This window comes from Staurois parvus, unplaced genomic scaffold (genome assembly GCF_062004578.1).
Source record: "Staurois parvus isolate SC_StPar_1 unplaced genomic scaffold, SC_StPar_1.0 ptg001065l, whole genome shotgun sequence".
Taxonomy (NCBI): domain Eukaryota; kingdom Metazoa; phylum Chordata; class Amphibia; order Anura; family Ranidae; genus Staurois; species Staurois parvus.
In genome coordinates this window covers 300,316-322,568 of record NW_028318861.1, presented here as the reverse complement: position 1 = coordinate 322,568, position 22,253 = coordinate 300,316, and the positions used below count along the sequence as shown (strand labels likewise).

The window sequence follows — 22,253 nt, the reverse complement described above, 5'->3', positions numbered from 1 at the left end:
ACGCTTCAAACATAAAATAGTGTGTATGGACATATAGGATGCCATCGGAGCAGAAAAAATTTCTCAATCAATTCTAGGAGCTTAAAAAAACGCTAGTGTGCATGGAGTCTCAATACTTCTCTTTGTTAGTAATATAGATTGGGCAGACAAAGGGAAAGCTGAATAGTGATTGATTGATCTATGTTTCAGTCCATCTCTTTCCATAAGGCCAATAAAGGTAAAGAGTGGCGGAGCGGTTCCGTGATTCAGTAATGAGTTGGAATGTGTTATTCATAGGGATGAGTGTGCTATAAAATGGTGTTTAGACAAGGCCTGCGTACAATCACGACCACTTTATTTACCTAAAATAAACCACATCAAGACTGTAATTTCCATAGTTTGTGGTTGCTCTGTTATCACCGCATTGTTCTAGTACAAGAGTTTGAAAGCTAACATTTTACATATGTTAATCAGTCAAATGCTTTATTAACATAGGTTTGTAGCCTGTATGATTGTGTATGGGGGTGTGTTTTGGAATATATGTATTTATGTGATGAGCTGAATATTAACGTATATAAACTTTTTACATGTTTCAAGAATCTTATTTTTCTGTATATGAGTCTGGGGGGCAGCCAGTGTGGTTTGTTACATATAGTTTATATGCTGTATTTGCAGCACTATGGTTGCTTTTAAAGATTAAAGTGGCTGTAAACCCTTACATATACCCAGTGAAGTGACTGGCCTCAGGTGATACTCAGAGATGAAACAAATGCTCCTATGTAAGTTGTACCTGTCTATCTGCGGCATTTTCTTCTCTACATTTATTCAAAGTGCTAAATTTGAAAGCTTATCTAAGAGTTCAGAAAAAAGGGGGTGGAGAGCTGAAGTTTCCCTCCGCAGAGCTCAGTGAGGAGAGCTCTGAGAGCTGATTGGAGGGAAGGGACACCCCCCCCCCCCTTCACACAGCTCACAGAGCTGAGGCTGTCACTCTGCTGGAGGTCCCTTCCCTTCACCATTTTTCTCTTGGTGTCAGGAAAACTTGTCAGAAGTTGATAGCAGAGGAATGAAGCAGCAGACAAAAGTGACACTTAGTGCTCTTAATTGAGACAAGTACACACTATAGAGGGATGTACTTTGTTCATATTTCATGTCTGAGGTTTATAACCACTTTAAATATATTTCAACTTTCCAGTCCTTGTTCTTGTCAGGTATTTTCCCTTATTTTTTTAAAGCGGAATTGTATTTGTTTATTTTTGCATAGTTACATTGGTCCAGCTTGTACCAATGATCTCCATTTGCTTTTGGGTCCTGCACCAGGTGACTGCTCTGCTGCATTGTGAACAAAGGAGATTGGCCACTTGGCACTGCACTGATGTAACAGTGTAAAATATCCATACCTGGAATTCATCTTTTAAAGTGTTTCTAAACCCAGGACCCTGCATTCACTATATCTGGTCTCCCACAGTACACAGAACATGGAAGTGCAATTATTTTAGTAAATATAAACCGCTAAATACCTTTTCTCATCAGCAGTTAGAGCAGTCTTGAGACTTATATCAGTGTCCAGCAGAGCACAGGATTAAGCTTGTAGGAGGAGTTTTCTTTATGCTCTAGGAGGATGCACTCTCCCAAGAAAAAAAAAAACCTCTCTGGCAATACACACAAAACTGAGCATGTGCAGAGTGTCTCCGCATGATATGTCTTATCAGGAGATAAGAGGGGGACATTGGAAGAAAGGGAGGATCAGAAAAGTCAGGATCAAACTGCATTTTTACACAATGCAAGGATTAACCCCTTAGGTTTCACAGTGAGGTTATCAGGCATGCTTTACGGCATATACAGACTGATTTTACTGTTGTGGGTTTAGTAACACTTGGAATTATATAGGACATACACATCAGCTCTTCAATTAAATCAAATCATCCAATTTGTATACACTCCATATCTCGGAGACTAGGAACTATTGTATACAAGTCCTAAAGGTTACTTTATGGAAATTTTTACCTTGTAATTAAAGCAGTAGTAAACTGCACTTAAAAAAAAACGAAAAAAAAAAGTTTTCCCCTGCAAGGTAATGTCCTAATGTGCTAATATGCATCACATACTAGCACATTATGTAGGACTTACCTCAAAATGAAACTCTCCAGCGGCTCACTGTCACCGGTAGAGAGGCTTCCATCTTCACCTGGTCTTCCTTCCAGGTTCGTGAGCTCTGGCCAAGTTGCGATGGCGCCCAGGCTATGGCACAGCTATGCGCTACACGTTTAGGAGATATTAATTTTACCTACAGGTAAGCTTTATTATAAGGTAATAGGTAAAAGTGTATAATATGCGTTTACTACCACTTTAGGAGATGTGGAAGTGCACATGTGATGTATAAGGACAGGATCCAAAAGCATGGAGAAAATGGGGGCTGTTAGCAATGGCGGCCATGTAATTACTATGGGCAATAGACCAACTTTCACTCCAGACCAACTGTCACTCCAATTTTCTAATTTTAACAAAAAAGGCCTAGAATTTTTTTTTAATTCCTAATAATTTCTAGAGACAGAAGAGGCATTATCAGTCCCTTTAATTGAAGGTTAAATGTAATTTAAAAAAAAATTATTTATTCTTTCTGATACCCCAAGATGTATACTTACCTGCATCACACAGCAGTGGCCTGCTACAATCTTGTGTGCCAGATGGACAAAATCTTTGCGCTGGCCGTACGCATACAGTTCACCCCCACAGACTTCTATGGGGCTGTCTCGTGAGTCTGTGGATTTCCTTTATTTAAATAAAACACCATCTAGTACCCTGAAAAAGACCATCACAATCTACCTAATAAGGATTTTGAGGTCAAGTTGCAGATAGTGCACACATAGCAGTGTTGGGTTGATGACTGACTGTTTCCAGGGCACAATTGGAGGCTATTACATTATAAAACATTGTATAGGACTCCCATTAAGCAGACACAGAAAATCTTGTGTACATTTCCTTTGTGCGAGATCAGTTTACTCAGGGCTGTACGATCATGCTTCTCTTGGTGAGATTATTAAAGCCACATGAGAAGTGCTGTTACCTTTTGTTTGTCTCATGTGTATTTTTATGGTGTTGGGTGACCTGAACCATGGCCACCCACCTTTTGCAATCAGTTTTCCCAAGCTATGAGATTAGGGTTTTTACGTCTATTCATTTTTTCTGTTTGTTTTGGGGGGTTTTTTGGTCTGTTCTGTACTATGTGGCCTACACTCACCAGCCACTTTATTAGTTACACCTTGCTAGTACTGGGTTGGATCTCATTTGCTTTCAGAACTTCCTTAATTCTTCATGGCATACATTCAACAAGGTGTTGGAAACATTCCTCAGACATTTTGGTCCATATTGACATGAGTTAATGTTGCCTTTCTATCATCTTGAACCAGTCTGCCCATTCTCCTCTGATCTCTGACATCATCAAGGCATTTTCGTCCACACAACTGCCGCTCACTGGATATTTTCTCTTTTTTCAGACCATTCTCTGTAAACCCTAGAAATGGTTGAGCGTGAAAATCCCAGTAGATCAGCAGTTTTTGAAATACTCAGACCAGCCTGTTTGGAACTAACAAGCATGCCGAGTTCACAGTCTTTTAAATCCCTTTCTTCCCCATTCTGATGCTCAGTTTGAACTTCAGCAAGTTGTCTTCACCACATCTAGATGCCTAAATGCATTGAGTTGCTGCCATGTTATTGGCTGATTATCAGTTTGTGTTACCAAGCAATTGAACAGGCATACCTAATAAAGTGGCCATTGAGTGTATGTGCATTGGGAGCAAAGTATATTGCAGCATTGTCCTTGCAGAATGTTTTACGTCATGTCCTCCTTTCTCTTCTGTCCTCTAGACTAGTGTTTCTCAACCTGTTTTCAGTAAAGGCACCCTTTAAAATTATGGACAGTCTTGAGGCACCCCATTCTAAAATTGGGTGCCTCAAGACTGTCCATTTTAAAAGAACACCCCATTCTAAAATGTGAAAAACTATTCTAATAGTTGTATATAACTCAGCAACATCCACACATGTAGGACACCCAACATTAGAAGTGATTTATTCTTCCAAAGCAAATACACTTTTGCACGCTGGTGCTGATTAGTATTCCATTGTTTCTCCTCTCCCTCAGTTTTTCCTTCATCACTGACCTAATGTGACGCCAGCACTGATGGAGAGGGGCAGGGGAGGGTCAAACAAGGATGTTGTGCAGGCAACCAACATCCTCCTCATCAACTGATGATGTCATTCGTTGTCAGGATGCTGGCGGCTAGGAGGTCGTAATGGTGCACAATGAAAATCTGTGGCTTTGTGTAACTAAATGGCAGGCTTGATCCACCCGCTGGCTTGTATACAAGTTTTGGGCAATTTTTAGACATTTTGCCAAGGCACCCCTGAAGAAACCTCAAGGCACCCCAGGGTGCCTGGGCACCCTAGTTGAGAAAGGCTACTCTAGACCACATGTTAGGCTCTTACAGTCTCTCCTGATATGTTTTATCCTTCAGGCATTTCACCATTTTTGTGGCCCATCTTTGAATTTGTTCTATTAAATCCAGAGGCAGACAACACAAGTAGTGAAAGGTCTGTTTTGGGTTGATTGACCCTTTTAATTCTAAGCAGAATGTTTGTGGCATCAAAATGAGGACACATTTTGCAGCATTTGGTGTATTTCCTGACTGTTTAGAGTTACCAATTGAACGTTTAACATGAGCAGTGTGGTCGTCACCACTATGTTTTTGCAGCATTGGTGTCCTGGATTCATTTTTGACTAGAAACACTACCTGTGTGAAGTTTGTATGGCCTCTATCCTATTTTGCATTCTAAATGTGCCAGAAAGAAACAGGAGAAGTGCAGTCAAAGGCAGAGATGTCACATCTGGTTTGATGGTTTTCGTCTGGGAGAATTCCAACCAATGCTCAAAAAGGAGGCCAGGAGGTTCAGCAGAAATAAACAGTAAAAAATGTTTTTTTGGGGGCAACTTTTTAGTATCTCAACAGCAGAATGTGAAAACGCAATGATATAAGTACCATTGGGCTGTTTTGTATACTTTGCCTTTTCTTCTACCTTAAAGGATACGTTCACCTTTGGAACATGCTACATGTTCCACCCTTTAAGGTGTAACATGTTCCAGCATATGCACCTTCTCCCCTGATCTCCCCCTCCCTGTGACAGCAGTCAGGGATCTTCTCCCCGCACCTGCTGTTATAATTTAAAACAATGTGGCCATTTGAGGCTCCGCCCACAAGACTGCATCATTTATTCAAAGTTTCATTTGAATGCGCAGACTACAAGTACCATCAGCCTTTGCAGCTGACAGGTTGTAGTTCTCAGTGAACTACTAGGGCACTGGTGAGCGTTCTCGTTGTTGTTAATTGATCTTCCTTCTATCAAGTAACTGCCTGCCTGCCTGACTGACATGGCACCTGTGATTGGCTGATCTATGATGCAATGCTCTTCAGGCTTCTTAGGAAACAAATAAATCCCACATTTGAGTACCTGCCATTAAAATGTGCATTAATTTTTTATATTTTTTTCAAAAGATGAACTTAGTCTTTAAAACTAAAATTTAGGTATGGCAATTTTTATAAATGTGCCTTACTTGTGGAATCTCAGTAGAAGCTAGAAATCCCTGTAGTAGTCACTGCTACTGCAGTGATCTCTACTAGCCTCCAGGTGTCCTGTCAAGCTTCTGCCTTGCTGTATTGTGAGCACAGGAGGTCACTTGCTTGGCTCAGGCATCATTCAGCGAACAATTTCCATTTTCTAAACAAATGCAAAGCAGTCTCTGATTGGATATGGTGGAGAGGCAGGGCGATGACTTCCAGATCTCCACCTCGTCCAATCGGAGAATGCTTTGCATTCAATCTGCAAGTGCTAAATGTTGTCTAAATGGCACTTGTGCCAAGTGAGTAACTTCTTATGTTCAATAATGACAGGACACGGAAGCTAGCTGCAGTCACTGTAGTAAACACCAGAATTTTCAGCTTCCACTGGGATTCCACAGGTATGGCACTTGCATTTGACCAACGTAATCAAGTTAAAATTGCAATACCTAAACTTCAGCTTTAGGCATTTTCCTCCCAAGTTCTTCCCTAAAGTCCATATGTCTTTGACTTTGGGAATATTGGATTTTCCCTTCCAGGGTGCAGACTGGTTCAGATGCTCTATGAAGCGCTGCAGAATATGTTCTCGCTATATAAAGAAATAAAACCTAGGGCTTCTTTGCGAAGCATCATGTATATGGTAGTATTCTGAGGATTTACTGTGTTTCTCCTGTCCAGCTTGTTGAACATGCTTCCACAAACAGCACGTAGAAGGTAACTGGAGCCTCCCAGTTCATTGTTTTCCTAAAGGTTATATTTGAGAAGAGATATTTTACCACTGGAAGTCATCCCAATCACATCTGGTCTCCTGGAGAGGATTACTAGTGCTGTGTGACTAATAAAGCTCTTTAATGCTGGAACTAATGCCGATTTCCACTGTGACTTTGTGTTCCTTGGTGAAAGTACAGCTCAATAATTGCTAAGGAGGCCAAACTTTCCCCAGGTGCCAACAGCCCCGGCGTCCCATATGCACAGTACAAGGAAAGCCTAGCTCTTCCCATTTACATTTACAATGGTGGTACAAATGACAACCAATTGTATTCTTATGGGGGGCATGCACAAATCCATTTTATTATCGCTCAAATGGCGTGGATCTACCAATGCGGAAAATGATCAATCTTGGATGTTTTGTTTATGATTTTGGTTGGTCATATTATTAGATTGCATGGGGAAAACAGAAATGCGATTACAATTGTATCTTCCAACTATTGATGATCGTGGTTCATCATGAACCAGACAAATTTTGAACAGTGTATGGACAGCTTTACCTTAAATAATAATAAAAAAAAAAAAGTTTGTATAGGAACATTTAAGCCCTAATCTGGGTTATCAGGATATTAATGCAGATATTTTGCCTTTCAGATGCCTTCATGATTGGGGCATGATGTCCAGATTTGTTTTCTAGTTTATTTCAGAACATTTTTAAAGTTAACCAGGGGATACACTATTATTGTATTTTGCGTATTTGCACAGTTTTTTTTCAGCCTTCCTTTTCGATTTTTAAAGCTATGTTGCCCTATAAATTCTTGGACACGGATGGTTCATGCAGTCTTATTGTAATCTCAGTTTACAGTAATTGAATGCGGCTGATAAATGGTGGTCCTGCCTTCGTCTTAAGGGCATTGAACGGGTCAGCACAGAATTAATAGTGTAAGTCAAAATCAATTAATTGGAGATTTTGAAGGTCATGCAGTAGATCAGGGTACAGACCACCCTGGTACACGTGCCCTCTTGTTTGAAGGCATTGTTCTTGATTCATTACTCTGTGTTTACTTAAACGATTGTGCTAATGTTGTAAATGCTTGCTGAGTTACACCAGGAAAAGTGTCATTTTTAAATGTTCCAGTTAATTCAAACCTGTGGTTATCAAGTTTTGACTTTCCAGCTGTCTTTAGTTACAGGACATGGTGGATTTGCCTTTTTTTCTTTTCATTTAGGATATTTTAGTGGCTTAATAGGTAACTTGCAGTTTCGGAAATGTCTTGTTGGGTGAGCCAATAGTGGTTTGCCTTCTTCCTTAACACATTGTGCATTTAAAGCATATTTATTCTAATCTCAGAAACCCCCAACCTAAATTAAAATCAGGTGGCTTGTTGTGCCTGGGGGCACCTTTAGGTATCTTCAGGAAGCCCCAAATTCCAGAGTGTTGTTTTATGTACATTCCGATTTTAAGCCCAACTCTGGGCAGAAAACCCCCTCCCACTACCCTGTAGCTGAATGCTGAAAACAACCTTCCTAAATACTTTTTTTTTTTTTTTTTTAACTTTCTACCCAAACCTGTGGCCTCATGACTTCTTCTGGGTCCCAATCTTCATTCCTCTTCTGTTTTGTTCTGGCGAGGTCCTTCTTCAGGTGTCTATCGCCTCCATGATGTGCGCATTTTTTCTATTGGCAGTTCAACAGTGGGGTTCTCCTAGGATTCAGAAGAAAAGTGACATTATTGAGAGGTAATGATGGATAACTGGCACATCTGGATCAGTGGTCCCCACAGCAGGAAACTGCAGTTGCAATGGTCCCAGACAGTGGACTTAGCTGAGTATATCCTGCATTACCATGTAAGCAAAAAAAAAAAATCCCTCACATGATGGGTTGGGAGGGGGAAATATTCAGTTTTGACTGGAGTTGGGCTTCAAGGAACCCTGTACTGAGAATATATGTAGGCTGTCTTTGTCTCCAGGAATTGCCTGGCTGTTCTGTAGGTCCACGGGTTTTAATTTTCACTCCTGACGTCACAAATTAAATGCTTGTTTCAGGTCAGTGACTAAAAGTATTGAAGTCGGAGGAGACCGGCAGACAACCCAACAATGGCAGACTCCATGTTTCTCTCAGTGCTGTGGTGCAAGAGAAAGGGCATGACTAAGCTTGAGGGAAGAAACTGAGTAACCTAGGCTTGGCTGTTTCCAGGCTGTTAGCCATCAATTAAATAAAAGTTGTAAGTTTAAAGCTTAAGTGATCACGTTTATTGACCAACTTTAGTTAAGGTGCATGATTTTCAAAATGGTTGCGAAAGCTTGCATCTTACAATGAACTTCAGTGTTTGCTTCCAATTTTTTTTTTTTTAAATATACCATTGAAAGAGTCATATCTGTTCAGTAAGTGCATACAAATATCTGTTGATTGAGAACTCATATGAAGGTATAGCATTTTTGACCTAGCACAAGACTACAGAACACTTCAACTTGTGTTATGGAGAAGAGGGGGTGGTGTCCTGTAGTTCTGTTGTAGGGTGCCAGTGCTGTTTCTTTATAGATATGAGTGTGTTACTGGCAAGATAACCAGGTTAAAAAAAATTCAAATAGTTTTAAATTGAGAAGCTTTAGAAATCTCTAAAATTGGTTAATGATTTTACAGTAGGAGAACGAGAACACGTAGTACAGATTAGCAGCTCTTTATTGTATTATATTATTATACTTGACTTGTCCCGGAAGCATATACTTTGACAGTGGGTTGTAGGGCATTGTTGTAACATTTCTATGCTAGGAGGAATGGTAACGATGCCCATCTGTCCTGCAAACGTCAGAAGCTAGGCAAAGGTAAGTGTGTTTTTTTTTTTTTTTATTTTATTTTATTGGGAATCCTCTTTGTTGCCCAACCAGACTCGGCTCTCTTGCTGTCCTGACACCAAAGGGCCCTCTCACATCCCAGGAGTGTTAGGGAATGGAGAACACCAAGAAAGCAAGGAATAAGCTAAATAATGCACATATTAATCATCCTTTGGACAAAATTAGTGTTTAGCTTGAGGCGTATGGGGGGACCCCACTGCAAGGGATATTTTTTTTTCTTGAGCTTGGCTTTACATTATAAAAATAGCAAGTAGGCTCTTTTTTTTTTTCAAAATAAATATTGATAAATTCCAATGGATCAGAGTTTGTGTTTTCTCTCCAGTTGCTGATCCCAGCAGCTGACATTCACACCCAGTACTCTTGACATACATTCCTCTTCACGCGGAAGCCAGATCTCAGACATCATTTTTTCTATTCACTGTGAAATGTGACAGATGTGTTTTCAATCCGTACACCCAACTTCCCATGCCTGTGCTCACATGTATAAGCTGTGATTTCCAGAATGAGTGAGACCATTGTAATCCAGTGTATATTGACCTGGACGGGGGCCAGGTATTCACCAGTGTGACGGCTCAGTGTTTTGTCTCTATTCTCTCTCCCAATAGACAGTGCTGGTAGAGTGGAGGACTCAGAAACTGGTTCCCCGTAGTAGAGAGTAACGCAGAGATACCTTTCAGGGGAAGAACTAAAATCCCAACCATAACACCTCCCACACTCCAAAGAATTGCTGGTAGGGTTAATGGATCCTGTCTAAATTGGCCCTAGTATGTATATGTATGAATGTAAGTTATGGACCTTAGATTGTATGCCCCATGTGGGTTGGGGACTGATGTGAATGTACAATATATATATATATATATATATATATATATATATATATATATATATATATATATATATATATATATATATATATATGAAGCGCTGCATAAAATTGATGGCGCTATTTAAGTACTATTAATAGTAATAATATTAATAAGTAGTATTAATAATAATAAATAAAAAAATACACAACAGGTAGCTGCAATAAATGCAGTCAACACTATAGTCATGCAGTTAATACTTTTTGTCCTATGTTTATTACAGTGAGGGAGCAGCTATTAGACAGTGGAGAGCCTAACGGCATACAAATGTGTCTGTGGTCACCCCTCCTTTTATATCATATGAATAGGTCAAACCAATTACACCTTTAGCACTATGGGAGATATGTTATTTTTTCCCTGGTTGAAAGCTGCTAATTTTTCCATGTAGTAGTGGCAACTGGAACTTTAGCCGGCCATTGATGAATCAAATCTTGGCTGGTTCACTAGTGACTGACTAAAATTCAATCCATCCATAGGCAGGCTCTTTGTACTGATATTGATCCATCAATCGACTTCAGTATAATCAGCCTATTGGATTTCTTGCATGTCATCACTGCCAGCAGCTATAGCTCCCAGCAGTGATCACTGTGTTCTGTTGGCAAGAAAGGCTCCACGCCGAAAGAACACAATAGCACTGCAGAAGAGACTCGTCCCTCAACAATGACTGTGTTGATGGGGGAATCGAGTCATCTATGGTTTGCATAAGATTCAGGTCCCTGCGTGTGTTGTATGCCAGTTACAGGCCTGCATACTCTCAATTTTTTTTTTCCAAATCTTTGTTTTTATCACAAGGCATCAATACAGAGAATGCAGAGCATAGGCATAGAAAAAAGTCCAATTAGGGGTATAATGAGAGAGTCCCATGTGCCAAAATAGTCACATCTTGGTTTAACAAAGTACAAGTATAGTGTCCATCAGAGTGTTGAGATGCAAACGGAGAAAAGTAGTTTGTACACAAGAAGGGGGCTCTTTATTTTTAAAGCTTTTGGGGAGATTTCATCTTGCTTCCTTTTCCTGTGACAGCAGGTCAAGAGATGAGAAGAAAGTGACTGGTTGTCACCAAGACATGCGGAAACAGGCTGTAAAAATAACCAACAGTTGTAACCTGACAGAGGTTCTAATCCTTTCAGATATATATTATTAAATGCTAAGCCTAAGGAAAAGAACAATAAATCCATATGTTTTGCAGGGAAAAAAATGTTCATTTTATAGATTTTTTTAATTTTTTTTCCCCCCACAAGAGTCTGCAAAACATTGCACCCACGATTAGTAAATGGCGGGTGCAATGGGCTTCTGCACACTTTCCCTCCAGTTTTCTACCTATACCTCCTGTACAGGCTTTCAGGCTGGAGGAAGTGCCAATGGACTACAAGTGCACTCATCAACGCACTCATAGGTTACAGGTTAAACAAAAATTTTTTTGTGACCCCATTGGAGTTTTTTACCAACAGGAAATGAGGGGAATCAATGACAACAGTAAAATCCTGACAGTGGTTTTATCCCTACACCTGTTCAAAAGGCTTTTAACATTTATTTTTTTTGTTCTTATTGATTATGATTATTTCGAAAGATATTTTATATTTAAACTGTGTGTCACTGCTTAGAATTGCTGTTTTATAAGGAACTGCTAAATATCTTGAAGCACAGACCGGGGATTTGTGTCCTAATGCTTTCACTTAATTTATGTTGAAATGTTCCTCCCTGGAAATTTAGTTTGAGGCACAGGTTAAATGTCATTGTGTCCTTGATGCTTTCATGTCCAAGATGGGTACTTAGCAAACACTTCACACAGGCATTCTGTTTGTTTCCTCAGTTCAGTCATATTCAGGAAAAACGGATCGGTTTACATCAGTTTCTCATCAGTTTTTTACATCTTTTACCAATCTAAAAACGGACCGTGTTTTACAGAACAAAAATAGGGCTTTCTTCCATTAAAAAAAAAAAAAAGATGTTAATGAAGGCGGATGTAAACTGATGTAAACGGTAGATCATCCACTAGCCCATAGAAATATATTGGTGTCAGTTTTTCATCCATAAACTGTCAGATGAAAAAGTTTATGGAACTCCCATGTGAAAGGGACCCTAGGAGGAGAAGCTTATGTCAAGTGCATTTCGACACTGCTTACAAAGTAAGACCCACCGGTGCATGGGAGATGACCGAGAGCTGATCTCCATTCAGATAAACACCACTTTATCCAGTTATCTATTCATAAAAAAATTACATTTGAAATACTGCTGGTAGAGTAATGTAAAATCTGTCATATTAGTTTCCCATAATGTCATCAACATTAGAACACAGACTTTGAAAGGGACAGCCATAACTGTGAGCCAGTTGGCCTCTGTTGGCTTGTAATTCATATTTGTAAAACATGCTTGAGGGGATAAGCACAGGGATTTTATCAGTGTGCCCTCTCATCATCCAGTCAACAGCAGGTAACCAATATTTATTGACAATCTGTAATAGTGAAAAGTGAGGTCACCCACCTGTTTGTGCTGTGTATTTGGTGGTATGTTAATCACGAGTGTGACTGAGCAGAATTCGAAAACATTTGGGAACTAAACAGTTTTCTGTCATTTAATCCTCTGTACCCATGACTTTTCAAGCAGAGACACTGTAGATGATTTGCTAAAACTGGAGAGTGCAAAATCTGGTGCAGTTCTGCATGGTAGCCAGTCAGCTTCTAACATCAGCTTGTTCTATTAAGCTTTGACACAAAAGCTTGAAAGCTGATTGGTTTCTATGCAAAATTGTACCAGATTTTGCACTCCTCTGGTTTTAGTAAATCAACCCCATTACCTTGTAAAAATAATATAATCGTGCTGTATATATCCTTAGCAGAGCTGTGGGAGGGACCTAGAGTCCACCAACTACAGGCTGCCTTCTTAAAACTGTAGAAGGGGGCAGAGACGAGACCAATCACCCAGCACAAGAAAAGCGAGCGCAGCAGTGACTGGTCTTTTTAATACAAGAAGTTCCCACAAAAAGGAAAAGTTTCATTCTGGAATACTCACAGATCTGAAAGAAATCTACAAAGCACACCAAGATTTACGTAAAAACACACATGACCCTTTTATATTTGGACATATTTGCTTGGTTCATTTGTAACTGTACAACAGCTTGGCTGATTTCACAATTTGTAATTGGTCCGAAACCCCTTTAGTAACCCTTTTTTCCTCTTTTTCAGGTCTTTTCCTTATACTTGGCCTAATTCTGTACCCTGCTGGTTGGGGTGCCCAGAAGGTTGTTGGTTACTGTGGACATTATGCCTCAGCGTACAAGCTTGGAGAATGCTCCTTGGGCTGGGCTTTCTATACAGCCATCGGTGGAACCGTCCTCACCTTCATCTGTGCCGTCTTCTCTGCACAGGCTGAAATTGCCACCTCCAGTGATAAAGTTCAGGAAGAAATAGAAGAAGGAAAGAATCTCATCTGCTTACTTTAACAAGCAGTGATGTACTGCTCTTGCAAAGACTTCATAAAGGGATCAACTTGTTTACATGGCCCACAGCGCACATTCGTGAACTGATAATGTTCATAATAATGCCATGCTGCCTTTTCCTGTGTGAGAAGATTGTTAGTGGGACCTAAAGACAAGATGGTGGTGCACAACACACAAAGTGCAGCCATATTGACCTTTTGTACAGTACTTGCCTAATAGAAGTATTCCCAGTTCTACAAGTCACTTTAAAATGGATTTCTCTCTTCCCATAGCATAAGGACAACATTGTATTTCTGTCTGTTGTTTTGTCCACTTTTTAATTTCTTATGTGTGCTATGTCTGGGAGTGTGTGAATTTATAATTTCCTGTTGCCACTGCTAATCTCTGCATACCACTACTATTGATTGAACATGTCGGGTAACTGGAAATTCTGTGCTTGTGTTCTGTCATGTGGTTCATTATGTGGTGCCAATGAATGTCTAGAAACATGTAGAAATTTTAGGTTTGGAAAGAACCACTGCAGTAAATATGGAAGGAATCACTTGTACACAGTCATTCCAACAGGGCCTCAGCCAGATTTATTTAGTGCATAGTCTTGACTGATATACTCAAGATGCCAGTGTGCAAGCGCATAACCTCATTCCATAAGAGAGCCAAAGAGGCCGCATGTGCCTTTTAAAGTGTACCTGTTAGCTGCATACAGATAACAACCCTTTTGTGTGCTGAGATTTCAGCTTCTCTCCAAATAAAGGGTCCCATTTAACAGAGTCTGGAATAAAATCTTTTGTTTGCCGGATAACAAGCAATTTGCTTTTCTCTTTTTTTAATAAGATTAGACAGTGATGTTCTGGCTGCTGTTGACAATGTAGATTCTTTTTCTGCCAAACAATATAAAAAATCCAATTTTATGTCAAAACTGTTAAATTGAACCTGTAAGGCCCCTTTCACACGAAGGGTGTGTGAAAAACTGACAGGTGGACCTGATCAGACCCTCCATTCAGACCTATGGACCGGCGGGTGTAAATGGACACAATCCAATCTGAACATGGAAGGGGATCTGTCTAGACAGATTGAAGGGAAGTCGAGTGTAAACAGACAGCAGAGTACCATTTAGACCTGCTGGTCCATAAATCAGAGCAGGCTAGGTCCGTATCCATCCTGCATAAACTGAGTGGAAACGGACCTGTCAAATGCCCGCTCTGCTCAGATCAGCAGGGGATCTGCAGACAGATCCCCTACTGATCTGAGTCCACCCTGTGTGAAAGGGGCCTTATTAATTTCAGACTTTTGTAAAGTCCTGCCTAAGCACAAATACCACAATACCTGATGTTATATTCACTAGCCAGTAGAACATATTTTGTGCCTCATTCTGATGTTATTTTTTTTATTACCTTAACATATCTGTAACTTTATGGCTAAAACCTACAAACTGCCATTTTATTGTCCCATAAGATTGCCTCAGTGGCTGATAAGGGCATTTTTATTGGTCAGGGCATATCAACTGATGAAAATCAAACATGAAGTCAGACTTTGGTAACAAAGTATACTGAAATGCAGAGGAGTGCTAATATAGGTGAACACATGCAATTTGGCATTTCGACAAATTTTTACTTTTAAATGTTTAAATTGAAATATAGGTTGACTTTAGTGGATTGTCTAGGGTTTTATGGTGGATATTGATTCAGTGAACAAAATGTCAACCAAAATTGAAGCTACAATACGTCATCCTTTTTATGCCATTAACATTTATATGTACATTTACAAAATTGGTTAATTAGTCTAGGATAACTTAGACTTTCTGATGAAGGCACAATCTAGAGCAGCCATTCTTACCCAAGTTTCTGTGAAAACTGAGGGTTCCTCAAGAGATAGCTAGGGCTTCCTTGAGCAATAAGCAGTGATGAGTTGACTTCCCACCTGATGGTGCCTGTATAGTTGAGCCCAACGTCACTGAGCATGGTCAGTGGCCTAAGACCAGTGGATCTTCTGCTTTTTGCTCTCCGATAAGTAACAACTGAAACAAAATAGAATTGTTTCTGTCTCTAAGGGAGGCATTTTTCCCAATGACTGCCAATGTAAGGAAACATTGTTCCAACATATGATGATGCTAACCTGTGAGATGTAGGTGTATTATTTATGATGGGAGTTTCCCAAAGTATAAAAACCATCTCAAGGGTTCGTCCGCGATAAAGAGGTTGAGAAAGTCTGGTCTTTAGATTTTTGTGAATTATACCTGGTTGGTACCTTAATTAGACACTCTATCAGAGATTTCTGTATTGTCACCATTAGAAAAACAGTTGCCCAGGGTCACAAACTTTTTTTAAAAGCAACTTGCTTACACACAGTGCAGTTACTTGCCATCACCAACATATGGTTCCACCAAGTAAGTGAACTGTGAGCCTGTAGAGGCTGCTGATAGTGTGGCTGGGAGTAGAGCGGGAAGAGGCTGTTGCTTTACATTTATTGGTTAGTACTTTGTTCTCAGCAAGGAATACATCACATATGCATTGGTTCCTGTGGCAGATAGTTTGAGGAGTCCAAGCAGTGGCAAGTGGTACTTTGAGGACAAGTATAGATGCTAAAGTAACAGAGCGGTACTCTCTTCTTTGTTTATCCAGCCTGCATGGTCCGCTGTCCCACCTCAGGCCTTAACAGTAATGGTATGTGGTGCTATCTGGGGGTGCACTGGCACTGGCGCTTATCTGATGCTGTGGAAAACTAAGATTTAACATTCAAGCATGCAAAGACACAAATGAATGTATATAAAATTTAAGCTTTGTCAATAGAACAATGTGGACACTTAGGGGGCACACAGTAATTCATTGCTATGTTTGCTTCCGGGGTCCTTTAAAAGCACAAGTTGTGCTTATTTACGCCATTCTGGACCAAATATTTGGTGCTCAGTATTTACAGTGGTTCTGTTATTCTCACTTCACTTTAATGGCCTTGGTATTAGGGGGGTTTATATATAATGTATCTTTGTGGGGTTTTTTTTTTCTTTTCTTTTTAGACCTGGTAATAGTAAAATGTAATTCTGATCTTTCCATGTTGTTAGTCTTTTGTCATTGATGTGAATAGTGATCTTTTGTCTGGCACTGTGGTTTCCTGCAGGCAGTCATTATGACTGTCAGTATTATCCTTTTGTACAGATAAAGGATCATAATCATGCTTATCAGTGGATATCTGAGAAGGGCGTAGAGAAAAGCAGGGCCTCTACTACTTTTTCAGTTTTTGGCCAGCAGCAGTGGGCAGTCCGGATCATCGACTATAGAACATGGGAACCTTCTACAAGGCTTTGTACACGAGATACAGCAAGGATGTCTGCCTCTGATCTATGGGCTGACATCACTGCACCTTGAGTCCAGTTTAGAAGTTGTTTAAAGCATAAGTCCAGGCAAAATAGCATGCACATGCACATTTCGCCATGTAATATCAATTTTAAAGACCCTGCAAATACAGAAAAAATACTAGTTCATAGTCTCACGGCCTGTTGTGGACTGACAGCATTCCATTTGTCCTTTACTATACTACTCAACCATTCCCACTCTGAGAACTCTCCAACATTAAAGGCAAATTTGTCTTTATTAGATTTTGCATCAAATCAAACAGTACATAGCAGGAAAATGACAAGAATATCAACAACGGAATGGGCGAGAATAAACAATATAGGAATTAGTATGATCCATGGGGATGGAGGAATACGAATCCAAATATAGCTATAAAGGAGGCATCCTCAAACAACTCTCCAACATTAAGGCTGATCATGCTGTAGTCCAAGATAAGAATTGAGAGAACACAAAGTGTACAAGGGACAACTGTGAATTTATGACAAGCGTATCTTTTTTTGGTCTTCTCAAACAGACATAACAAAATGCTTCCAATGGTTTAGTTAACAGACTACTAGAGAGCAAATAAGAGCCCATTGTTAGTCAATGTGCGCCTGAGGTTAAGAAATATGTAAATCCTTTGTTCCACTCATTAAATAAGTTTACAATTTTGTATTGACATAAATGTTGGTGTCCTGTGATGACAACACAAGTCAGTGTGCAGTGCGGGCGGTGACCAGCACTCCCTCAGTGATTGTTAAGCCGGTCGTACATGAATCAAAATATGGCCAGTTCAGGAGAGCCCAGACGAATTTCAATCCATGTATGGGCTAGCTGGTTGTACACAAGACGATCTATCCATAGACTTGTGTACAACCAGCCTTTCGGGTTTTTCTTGAAAGATCTGTTCTGCTGGCTATAGCTGGCAACACTGATCATTGTATTCTGACTGCGGGGAAGGCTTACTGCTATAAGAAAACAATAGTGCAGCGGGAGTGATGTCCCCCATCCACCTTGAATGTGTGGATGGGGGAGTCACCTCAATTTTCTTCATTCAACCCGCTGGTTGAATGAATCTTGTAGGACCAGCTTTTGCTCAGCGTGGACCTGCCATGTGGATATGTTGAGCACATTGTCCTTCTTGTGTGCACACTGCCTAGACATTTCTTTCTGTGAGCCTTATTTATCAGGTTATAAGGTGGGTGTGTGGTCCATCTGTCTTGCACAGCAGAAATTCTGAAAGAATAACTGGTTTAAAAGCATATGTGAATAGATATTTATGGCCAATGACTCCACTTTTCATGAATGAGACTTTTTGCCTGTTCTCCTTGAGAAATACAGTAAAGGAAAGAGATAAAATATTCTTGCCTGCATAGCAGAGTTGCTAAGTGTACTTATTAGGGTATACCTTATTTTCACTGATATTCTGTCATCTTCTTGCCCTGTTTTCCTCCAACTCCAGTCCCCAAATAAAATCTGAATCAGCTGTGGAGTCTTGGGGTCTGTCTCCACTTTTGCCTTTTGACTGAGCTGAACCCCATAAAAACATGGGGAATGTTCTGCACCATTTTAGGAAACCTATAATGATTTTGTATATATTTTATTTATTAAGATCAGGGCTAAATTTTTATAAAAATTTTTTTAGTTAAGCAATTCTAAAATCTTGCACATTGTTTTGCATTCTTCTTTAGAGCCAGCAGGTGGAGCTTTAGGCTTTTTTTCACGTATTTACAGGCTCTCATTAGATCTTTTTTTGAAAAATGCTCTTTTACAGCTCTCAGTATTTCAAGCTGAAATTTACACTCACATGCAGATAGATGACTTAGGCTGGCCATACACTATACAAATTTCTGCCCAATTTACTTTCAACTATGTAGTGCAAGGGCCTGCCTAATTGGATATAATTGAAAGTGTTGTTTAGGTTTGACCTCATATTATATGGTTTTTGGTCAATCTAAAACATAATTCTCAAGAAAATTGTATAATGTATGGCCAGCCTTATTCCTCTTTAGCTCATTCTAAAGTTTCAGTCAGTGTAAGAAAATCTTAAAGCAAGCAACTATTACTGTGCTGTCTCTTAGCTAACCCATAGTGCTTTGGGAATCCTTTGGTATGTCAGTTTGTAAGACAAAGGAGTGTGTATGTAAAATGAATATGAAACATACTAAAACTTGTGAAACAACTCATTCCAGTCCTAATCCTTATGTAGATGTCTTCATAGCCTTCTTCCCTAGGCCTAATGCTGCTAATATGTCAATTTCCTTGCAATTTTGATCATGTTTAATCAGCTTTGGTTTGGTCTTTTTGCAGTTGAAAGATTGTTTAAAATGGTTGTTTGTGTTGTCAGCTTTTCTGAGATTGATTAAGCTCTCCGTTTACCATTCATAACCCCATAGAAATCTTACTGTAGAGTCTGATAGCCCATTACCATACTGATTCATGATCAGGGGCGGACTGACAACTCATGGGGCCCCCGGGCAATAGGGGATCATGGGGCCCCTGTGTCCTTGCCCAATCTCAAAAAAGTCTTTGAAAAAGGTACCAGGGGCATCTCATGGGGCCCCCTACTGACCCCAGGCCCTCGGACAGTGCCCGAGTTTCCAAATGGTCAGTCCGCCCCTGCTCATAATCATTGCTCTAGAAGTACTAGGATGTGAAAGCCAATCTGATGTATTAATTTTGTTTCTTTTCTCCTCCAATATGTCCAACACGAATTCTGTGTATGTCATCTCTAAGCATTATTCTAAATCAAAGCACAAATCTGCCATTTACCCATCCATCAGGATAGACCACCTTCTGTACTCACTCAAGAAGTTGGATCATGGTCAGACTGTATTATTTACACTCATTCCTAGAGGATAGCGAAGGGCAAACAAAATGGTGTTTTTTGTTTTTTTTTTATAGGTTATAGATTGTCTGTAATCTGCGTACACATTTCATGTTTTGCCGTATGTGCCATAACCTGTTCATACAATTCAGAAGACACATATCCAAAAGAGGACCATAGAGCAAATGTCCTGATCTGTGTAAAATAAAGTGCAATACCCTAAGCAACTTTTATTATGAAGTGGTGTGCTATAAAATGTGTTTGCCCACACAATAGAGGCTATATGTCATGTTCCGTCTCATTCATACAGGTGGCTGTGGCTGTGCAGCTCCTGCATTCCCATATACATGAATGGGTTTCCTGCATGCAGCACCTGGTGGCTCCAGCTGCTTAAAGACACTGCCCATTCACAGACTATGGGTGCAAGAGCTTGTGTGAATGAGGCCTTAATGAAAGGAATAGGCTTGGTTTGCAACTTGCTGCACTGATAGAAGTTTCTAAATTGTGATATGACATGCCTTCTATGTGTGTTGGCAAAGGGTACCCTTTAACATCCTCAGAGAAGTAAAATGTGGTCAAACCTATGTAAATAATCTGTTTTATGAAAGTCATAAATAAAATATCATGCTTTGATACTGTGAGCTCCAAGTCCTTTGGGAATAAGGACAATCAGACACTCCTATTAATAAAGTGTTTTTGTGTGTCATATACTTAGTGTTGAGTTTACTTTGTTGTGCTGGGTGGATACTTGTTAAAGTATAACTAAAGCCCAAACCTTTTCATTTTGGAGTTAAAAGATATAGGGAAGGTGTAAAACCCATGAGTTTTTTTTTGTTTTTTTTTGATTGCTGGTTTTTGTTGACTGGGGCAGTTTTGGCATATACATGTTAATGACTTAGAACCCTCAAACATATATTTTCTGAAAGCAGAGGCCCTGGATTATGAAATGGTGACTGTTGCAGTTTATTAGTTATTTGTGCAGCCAATTATCAAATGCAAATTTTCATGAAAAAACATACAAAATTAATTAATTTTAGTGCACACAAACACAATATAATGTACAATTTTTTTGGTAACATTTGCACACATGGGTGCCATTCAAAGAATGCTTTGATGATTGGACGAGGTGGAGAGTGTGATATAACCACTCTGCCTCTTCCAATCAGAAAATGCTTTGCATTCCTTCAGAAAATGGAACACATTCTCTGAATGGTGCCCATTCAGAACTGCCTACCTCCTGTGTTTACTATGCATCAGAGCAACCAGTCAGCATGTGATGGTCTTGATGATCCTCCAACGTACTGTGCTCTGAAAGTCCTACTTACCTTTTCCTATCTGGCTCCTCCCAGACAAAGTATAAAGCTTTTAAAGGCTGTTTGGAATGGGCATCACGGCCTAATTAAAGTAAATGTCCGTTCACATGTACCACAAGAAGTTGCTAAATTTCCTTAACAAGCAAAGTATAGAGCAAGCTTTGGAAAAGCTGAAATACACTAAATCTCCATTATTGGAGGGAATATGTACAGGGTGTTTTTTTTGGCCTAGTTTATGGTCAAACAGGCTTCAGATAATGCTCCCAGGATCTTGTGTTTATGTTGCCTGGGCACATCCAATAAAGTTGTCAGTCAAAGTAGAATTGTTCCCTCAGGACAGCATCCTCTGTGGAATATCCACACCCAGCTCTATAGGAGGACAGTAAGAGTGTATTTCCTAAAGCCTATGCTGTGTAACTTCTGCTTCCTGCATCACCCATCAGATTAAGGCTTACAAAGCAGCTATCAATCAGATTGGTGGCTGTGATCAGCTTTGATACGAAGGGTGTTCCAACATCACCAGGAGCTGTGTTTCAGGATCACCAAATCACATACAAAAGGGTGTAGTGGACTTGTGCAGGAGTATGTCAATGCCTGGATGGAAAGCTTAACCAAGCACGAGTCATATGCCCTGTTTTCATCTTTATTTCAACCGGAGTTTACCTTTAATATAACTAATAAAAAGAATTACTCATTGCTGCTGTCTCCCATCCCCACCAGCACAATGTCTTGGCCTGTGGAGAGAGAAAATAAACAGTCTTTCCCAATGTGCAGTGAGCCTGCGGTTACACCGTCCACCTCAGATTCCTTCCCCAGGTTCTCACCATGCTGTCCAGCTGTGGCTTATAAACGGGACAAATTATTTTTACAGCTCAAGTCGGGAAAATGGAAAGTGTGATGAATTCTATTCATACGCCTAGAAGATAGTTGGCAATTGCCAGCAATTTTGTATGCAGGAGGTTTTTTTTTTTTTTCCCTATTTCTGATACCTCTGTTATTTCAAGCTGGTAGCAGGTTTTAACTGTTGATTAAAGATATTTGGATCAGATTGGGGCTTATATAGGCATTGAAAAGAGTATTCAGTTAAGGGTACTGGTTGAGTTTCCCAGTGGCTGCTTACATTCCATGGGGACTCCGGCAACAAGATGTTCTGGAAATATTTATGAACTCCATTCCCACCCTATTTTGGAGTCCTGTTACTCCTGCTACCAAAGGAGTTTCAAAGATGGCCCCACTTCTGTTTGAGAGCTCCTTCACACTTTACTTGGTGATGTGTGTTTTTCTTCATCAGATAAATTGTGGTCACGGCTAGGACACAGAGAAAGAAATTGTTT

The 22,253-nt window shown here is 39.9% G+C and overlaps 1 protein-coding gene across 2 annotated transcripts in view; it reads left to right on the top strand.

Moving 5' to 3' along the window:
* LHFPL2 (LHFPL tetraspan subfamily member 2) overlaps positions 1 to 20,316 on the top strand; it is a 184,920-nt gene extending 164,604 nt beyond the window's left edge. For both annotated transcript variants that reach the window (XM_089658361.1, XM_089658360.1), the window contains exon 4: positions 13,200 to 20,316. In XM_089658361.1, the coding sequence (XP_089514487.1) occupies positions 13,200 to 13,456 (257 nt within the window). In that variant the 3' untranslated portion in view covers positions 13,457 to 20,316. The remainder of the gene's footprint in view (positions 1 to 13,199) is intronic.
* The last annotated feature ends 1,937 nt before the right edge of the window (positions 20,317 to 22,253 follow it).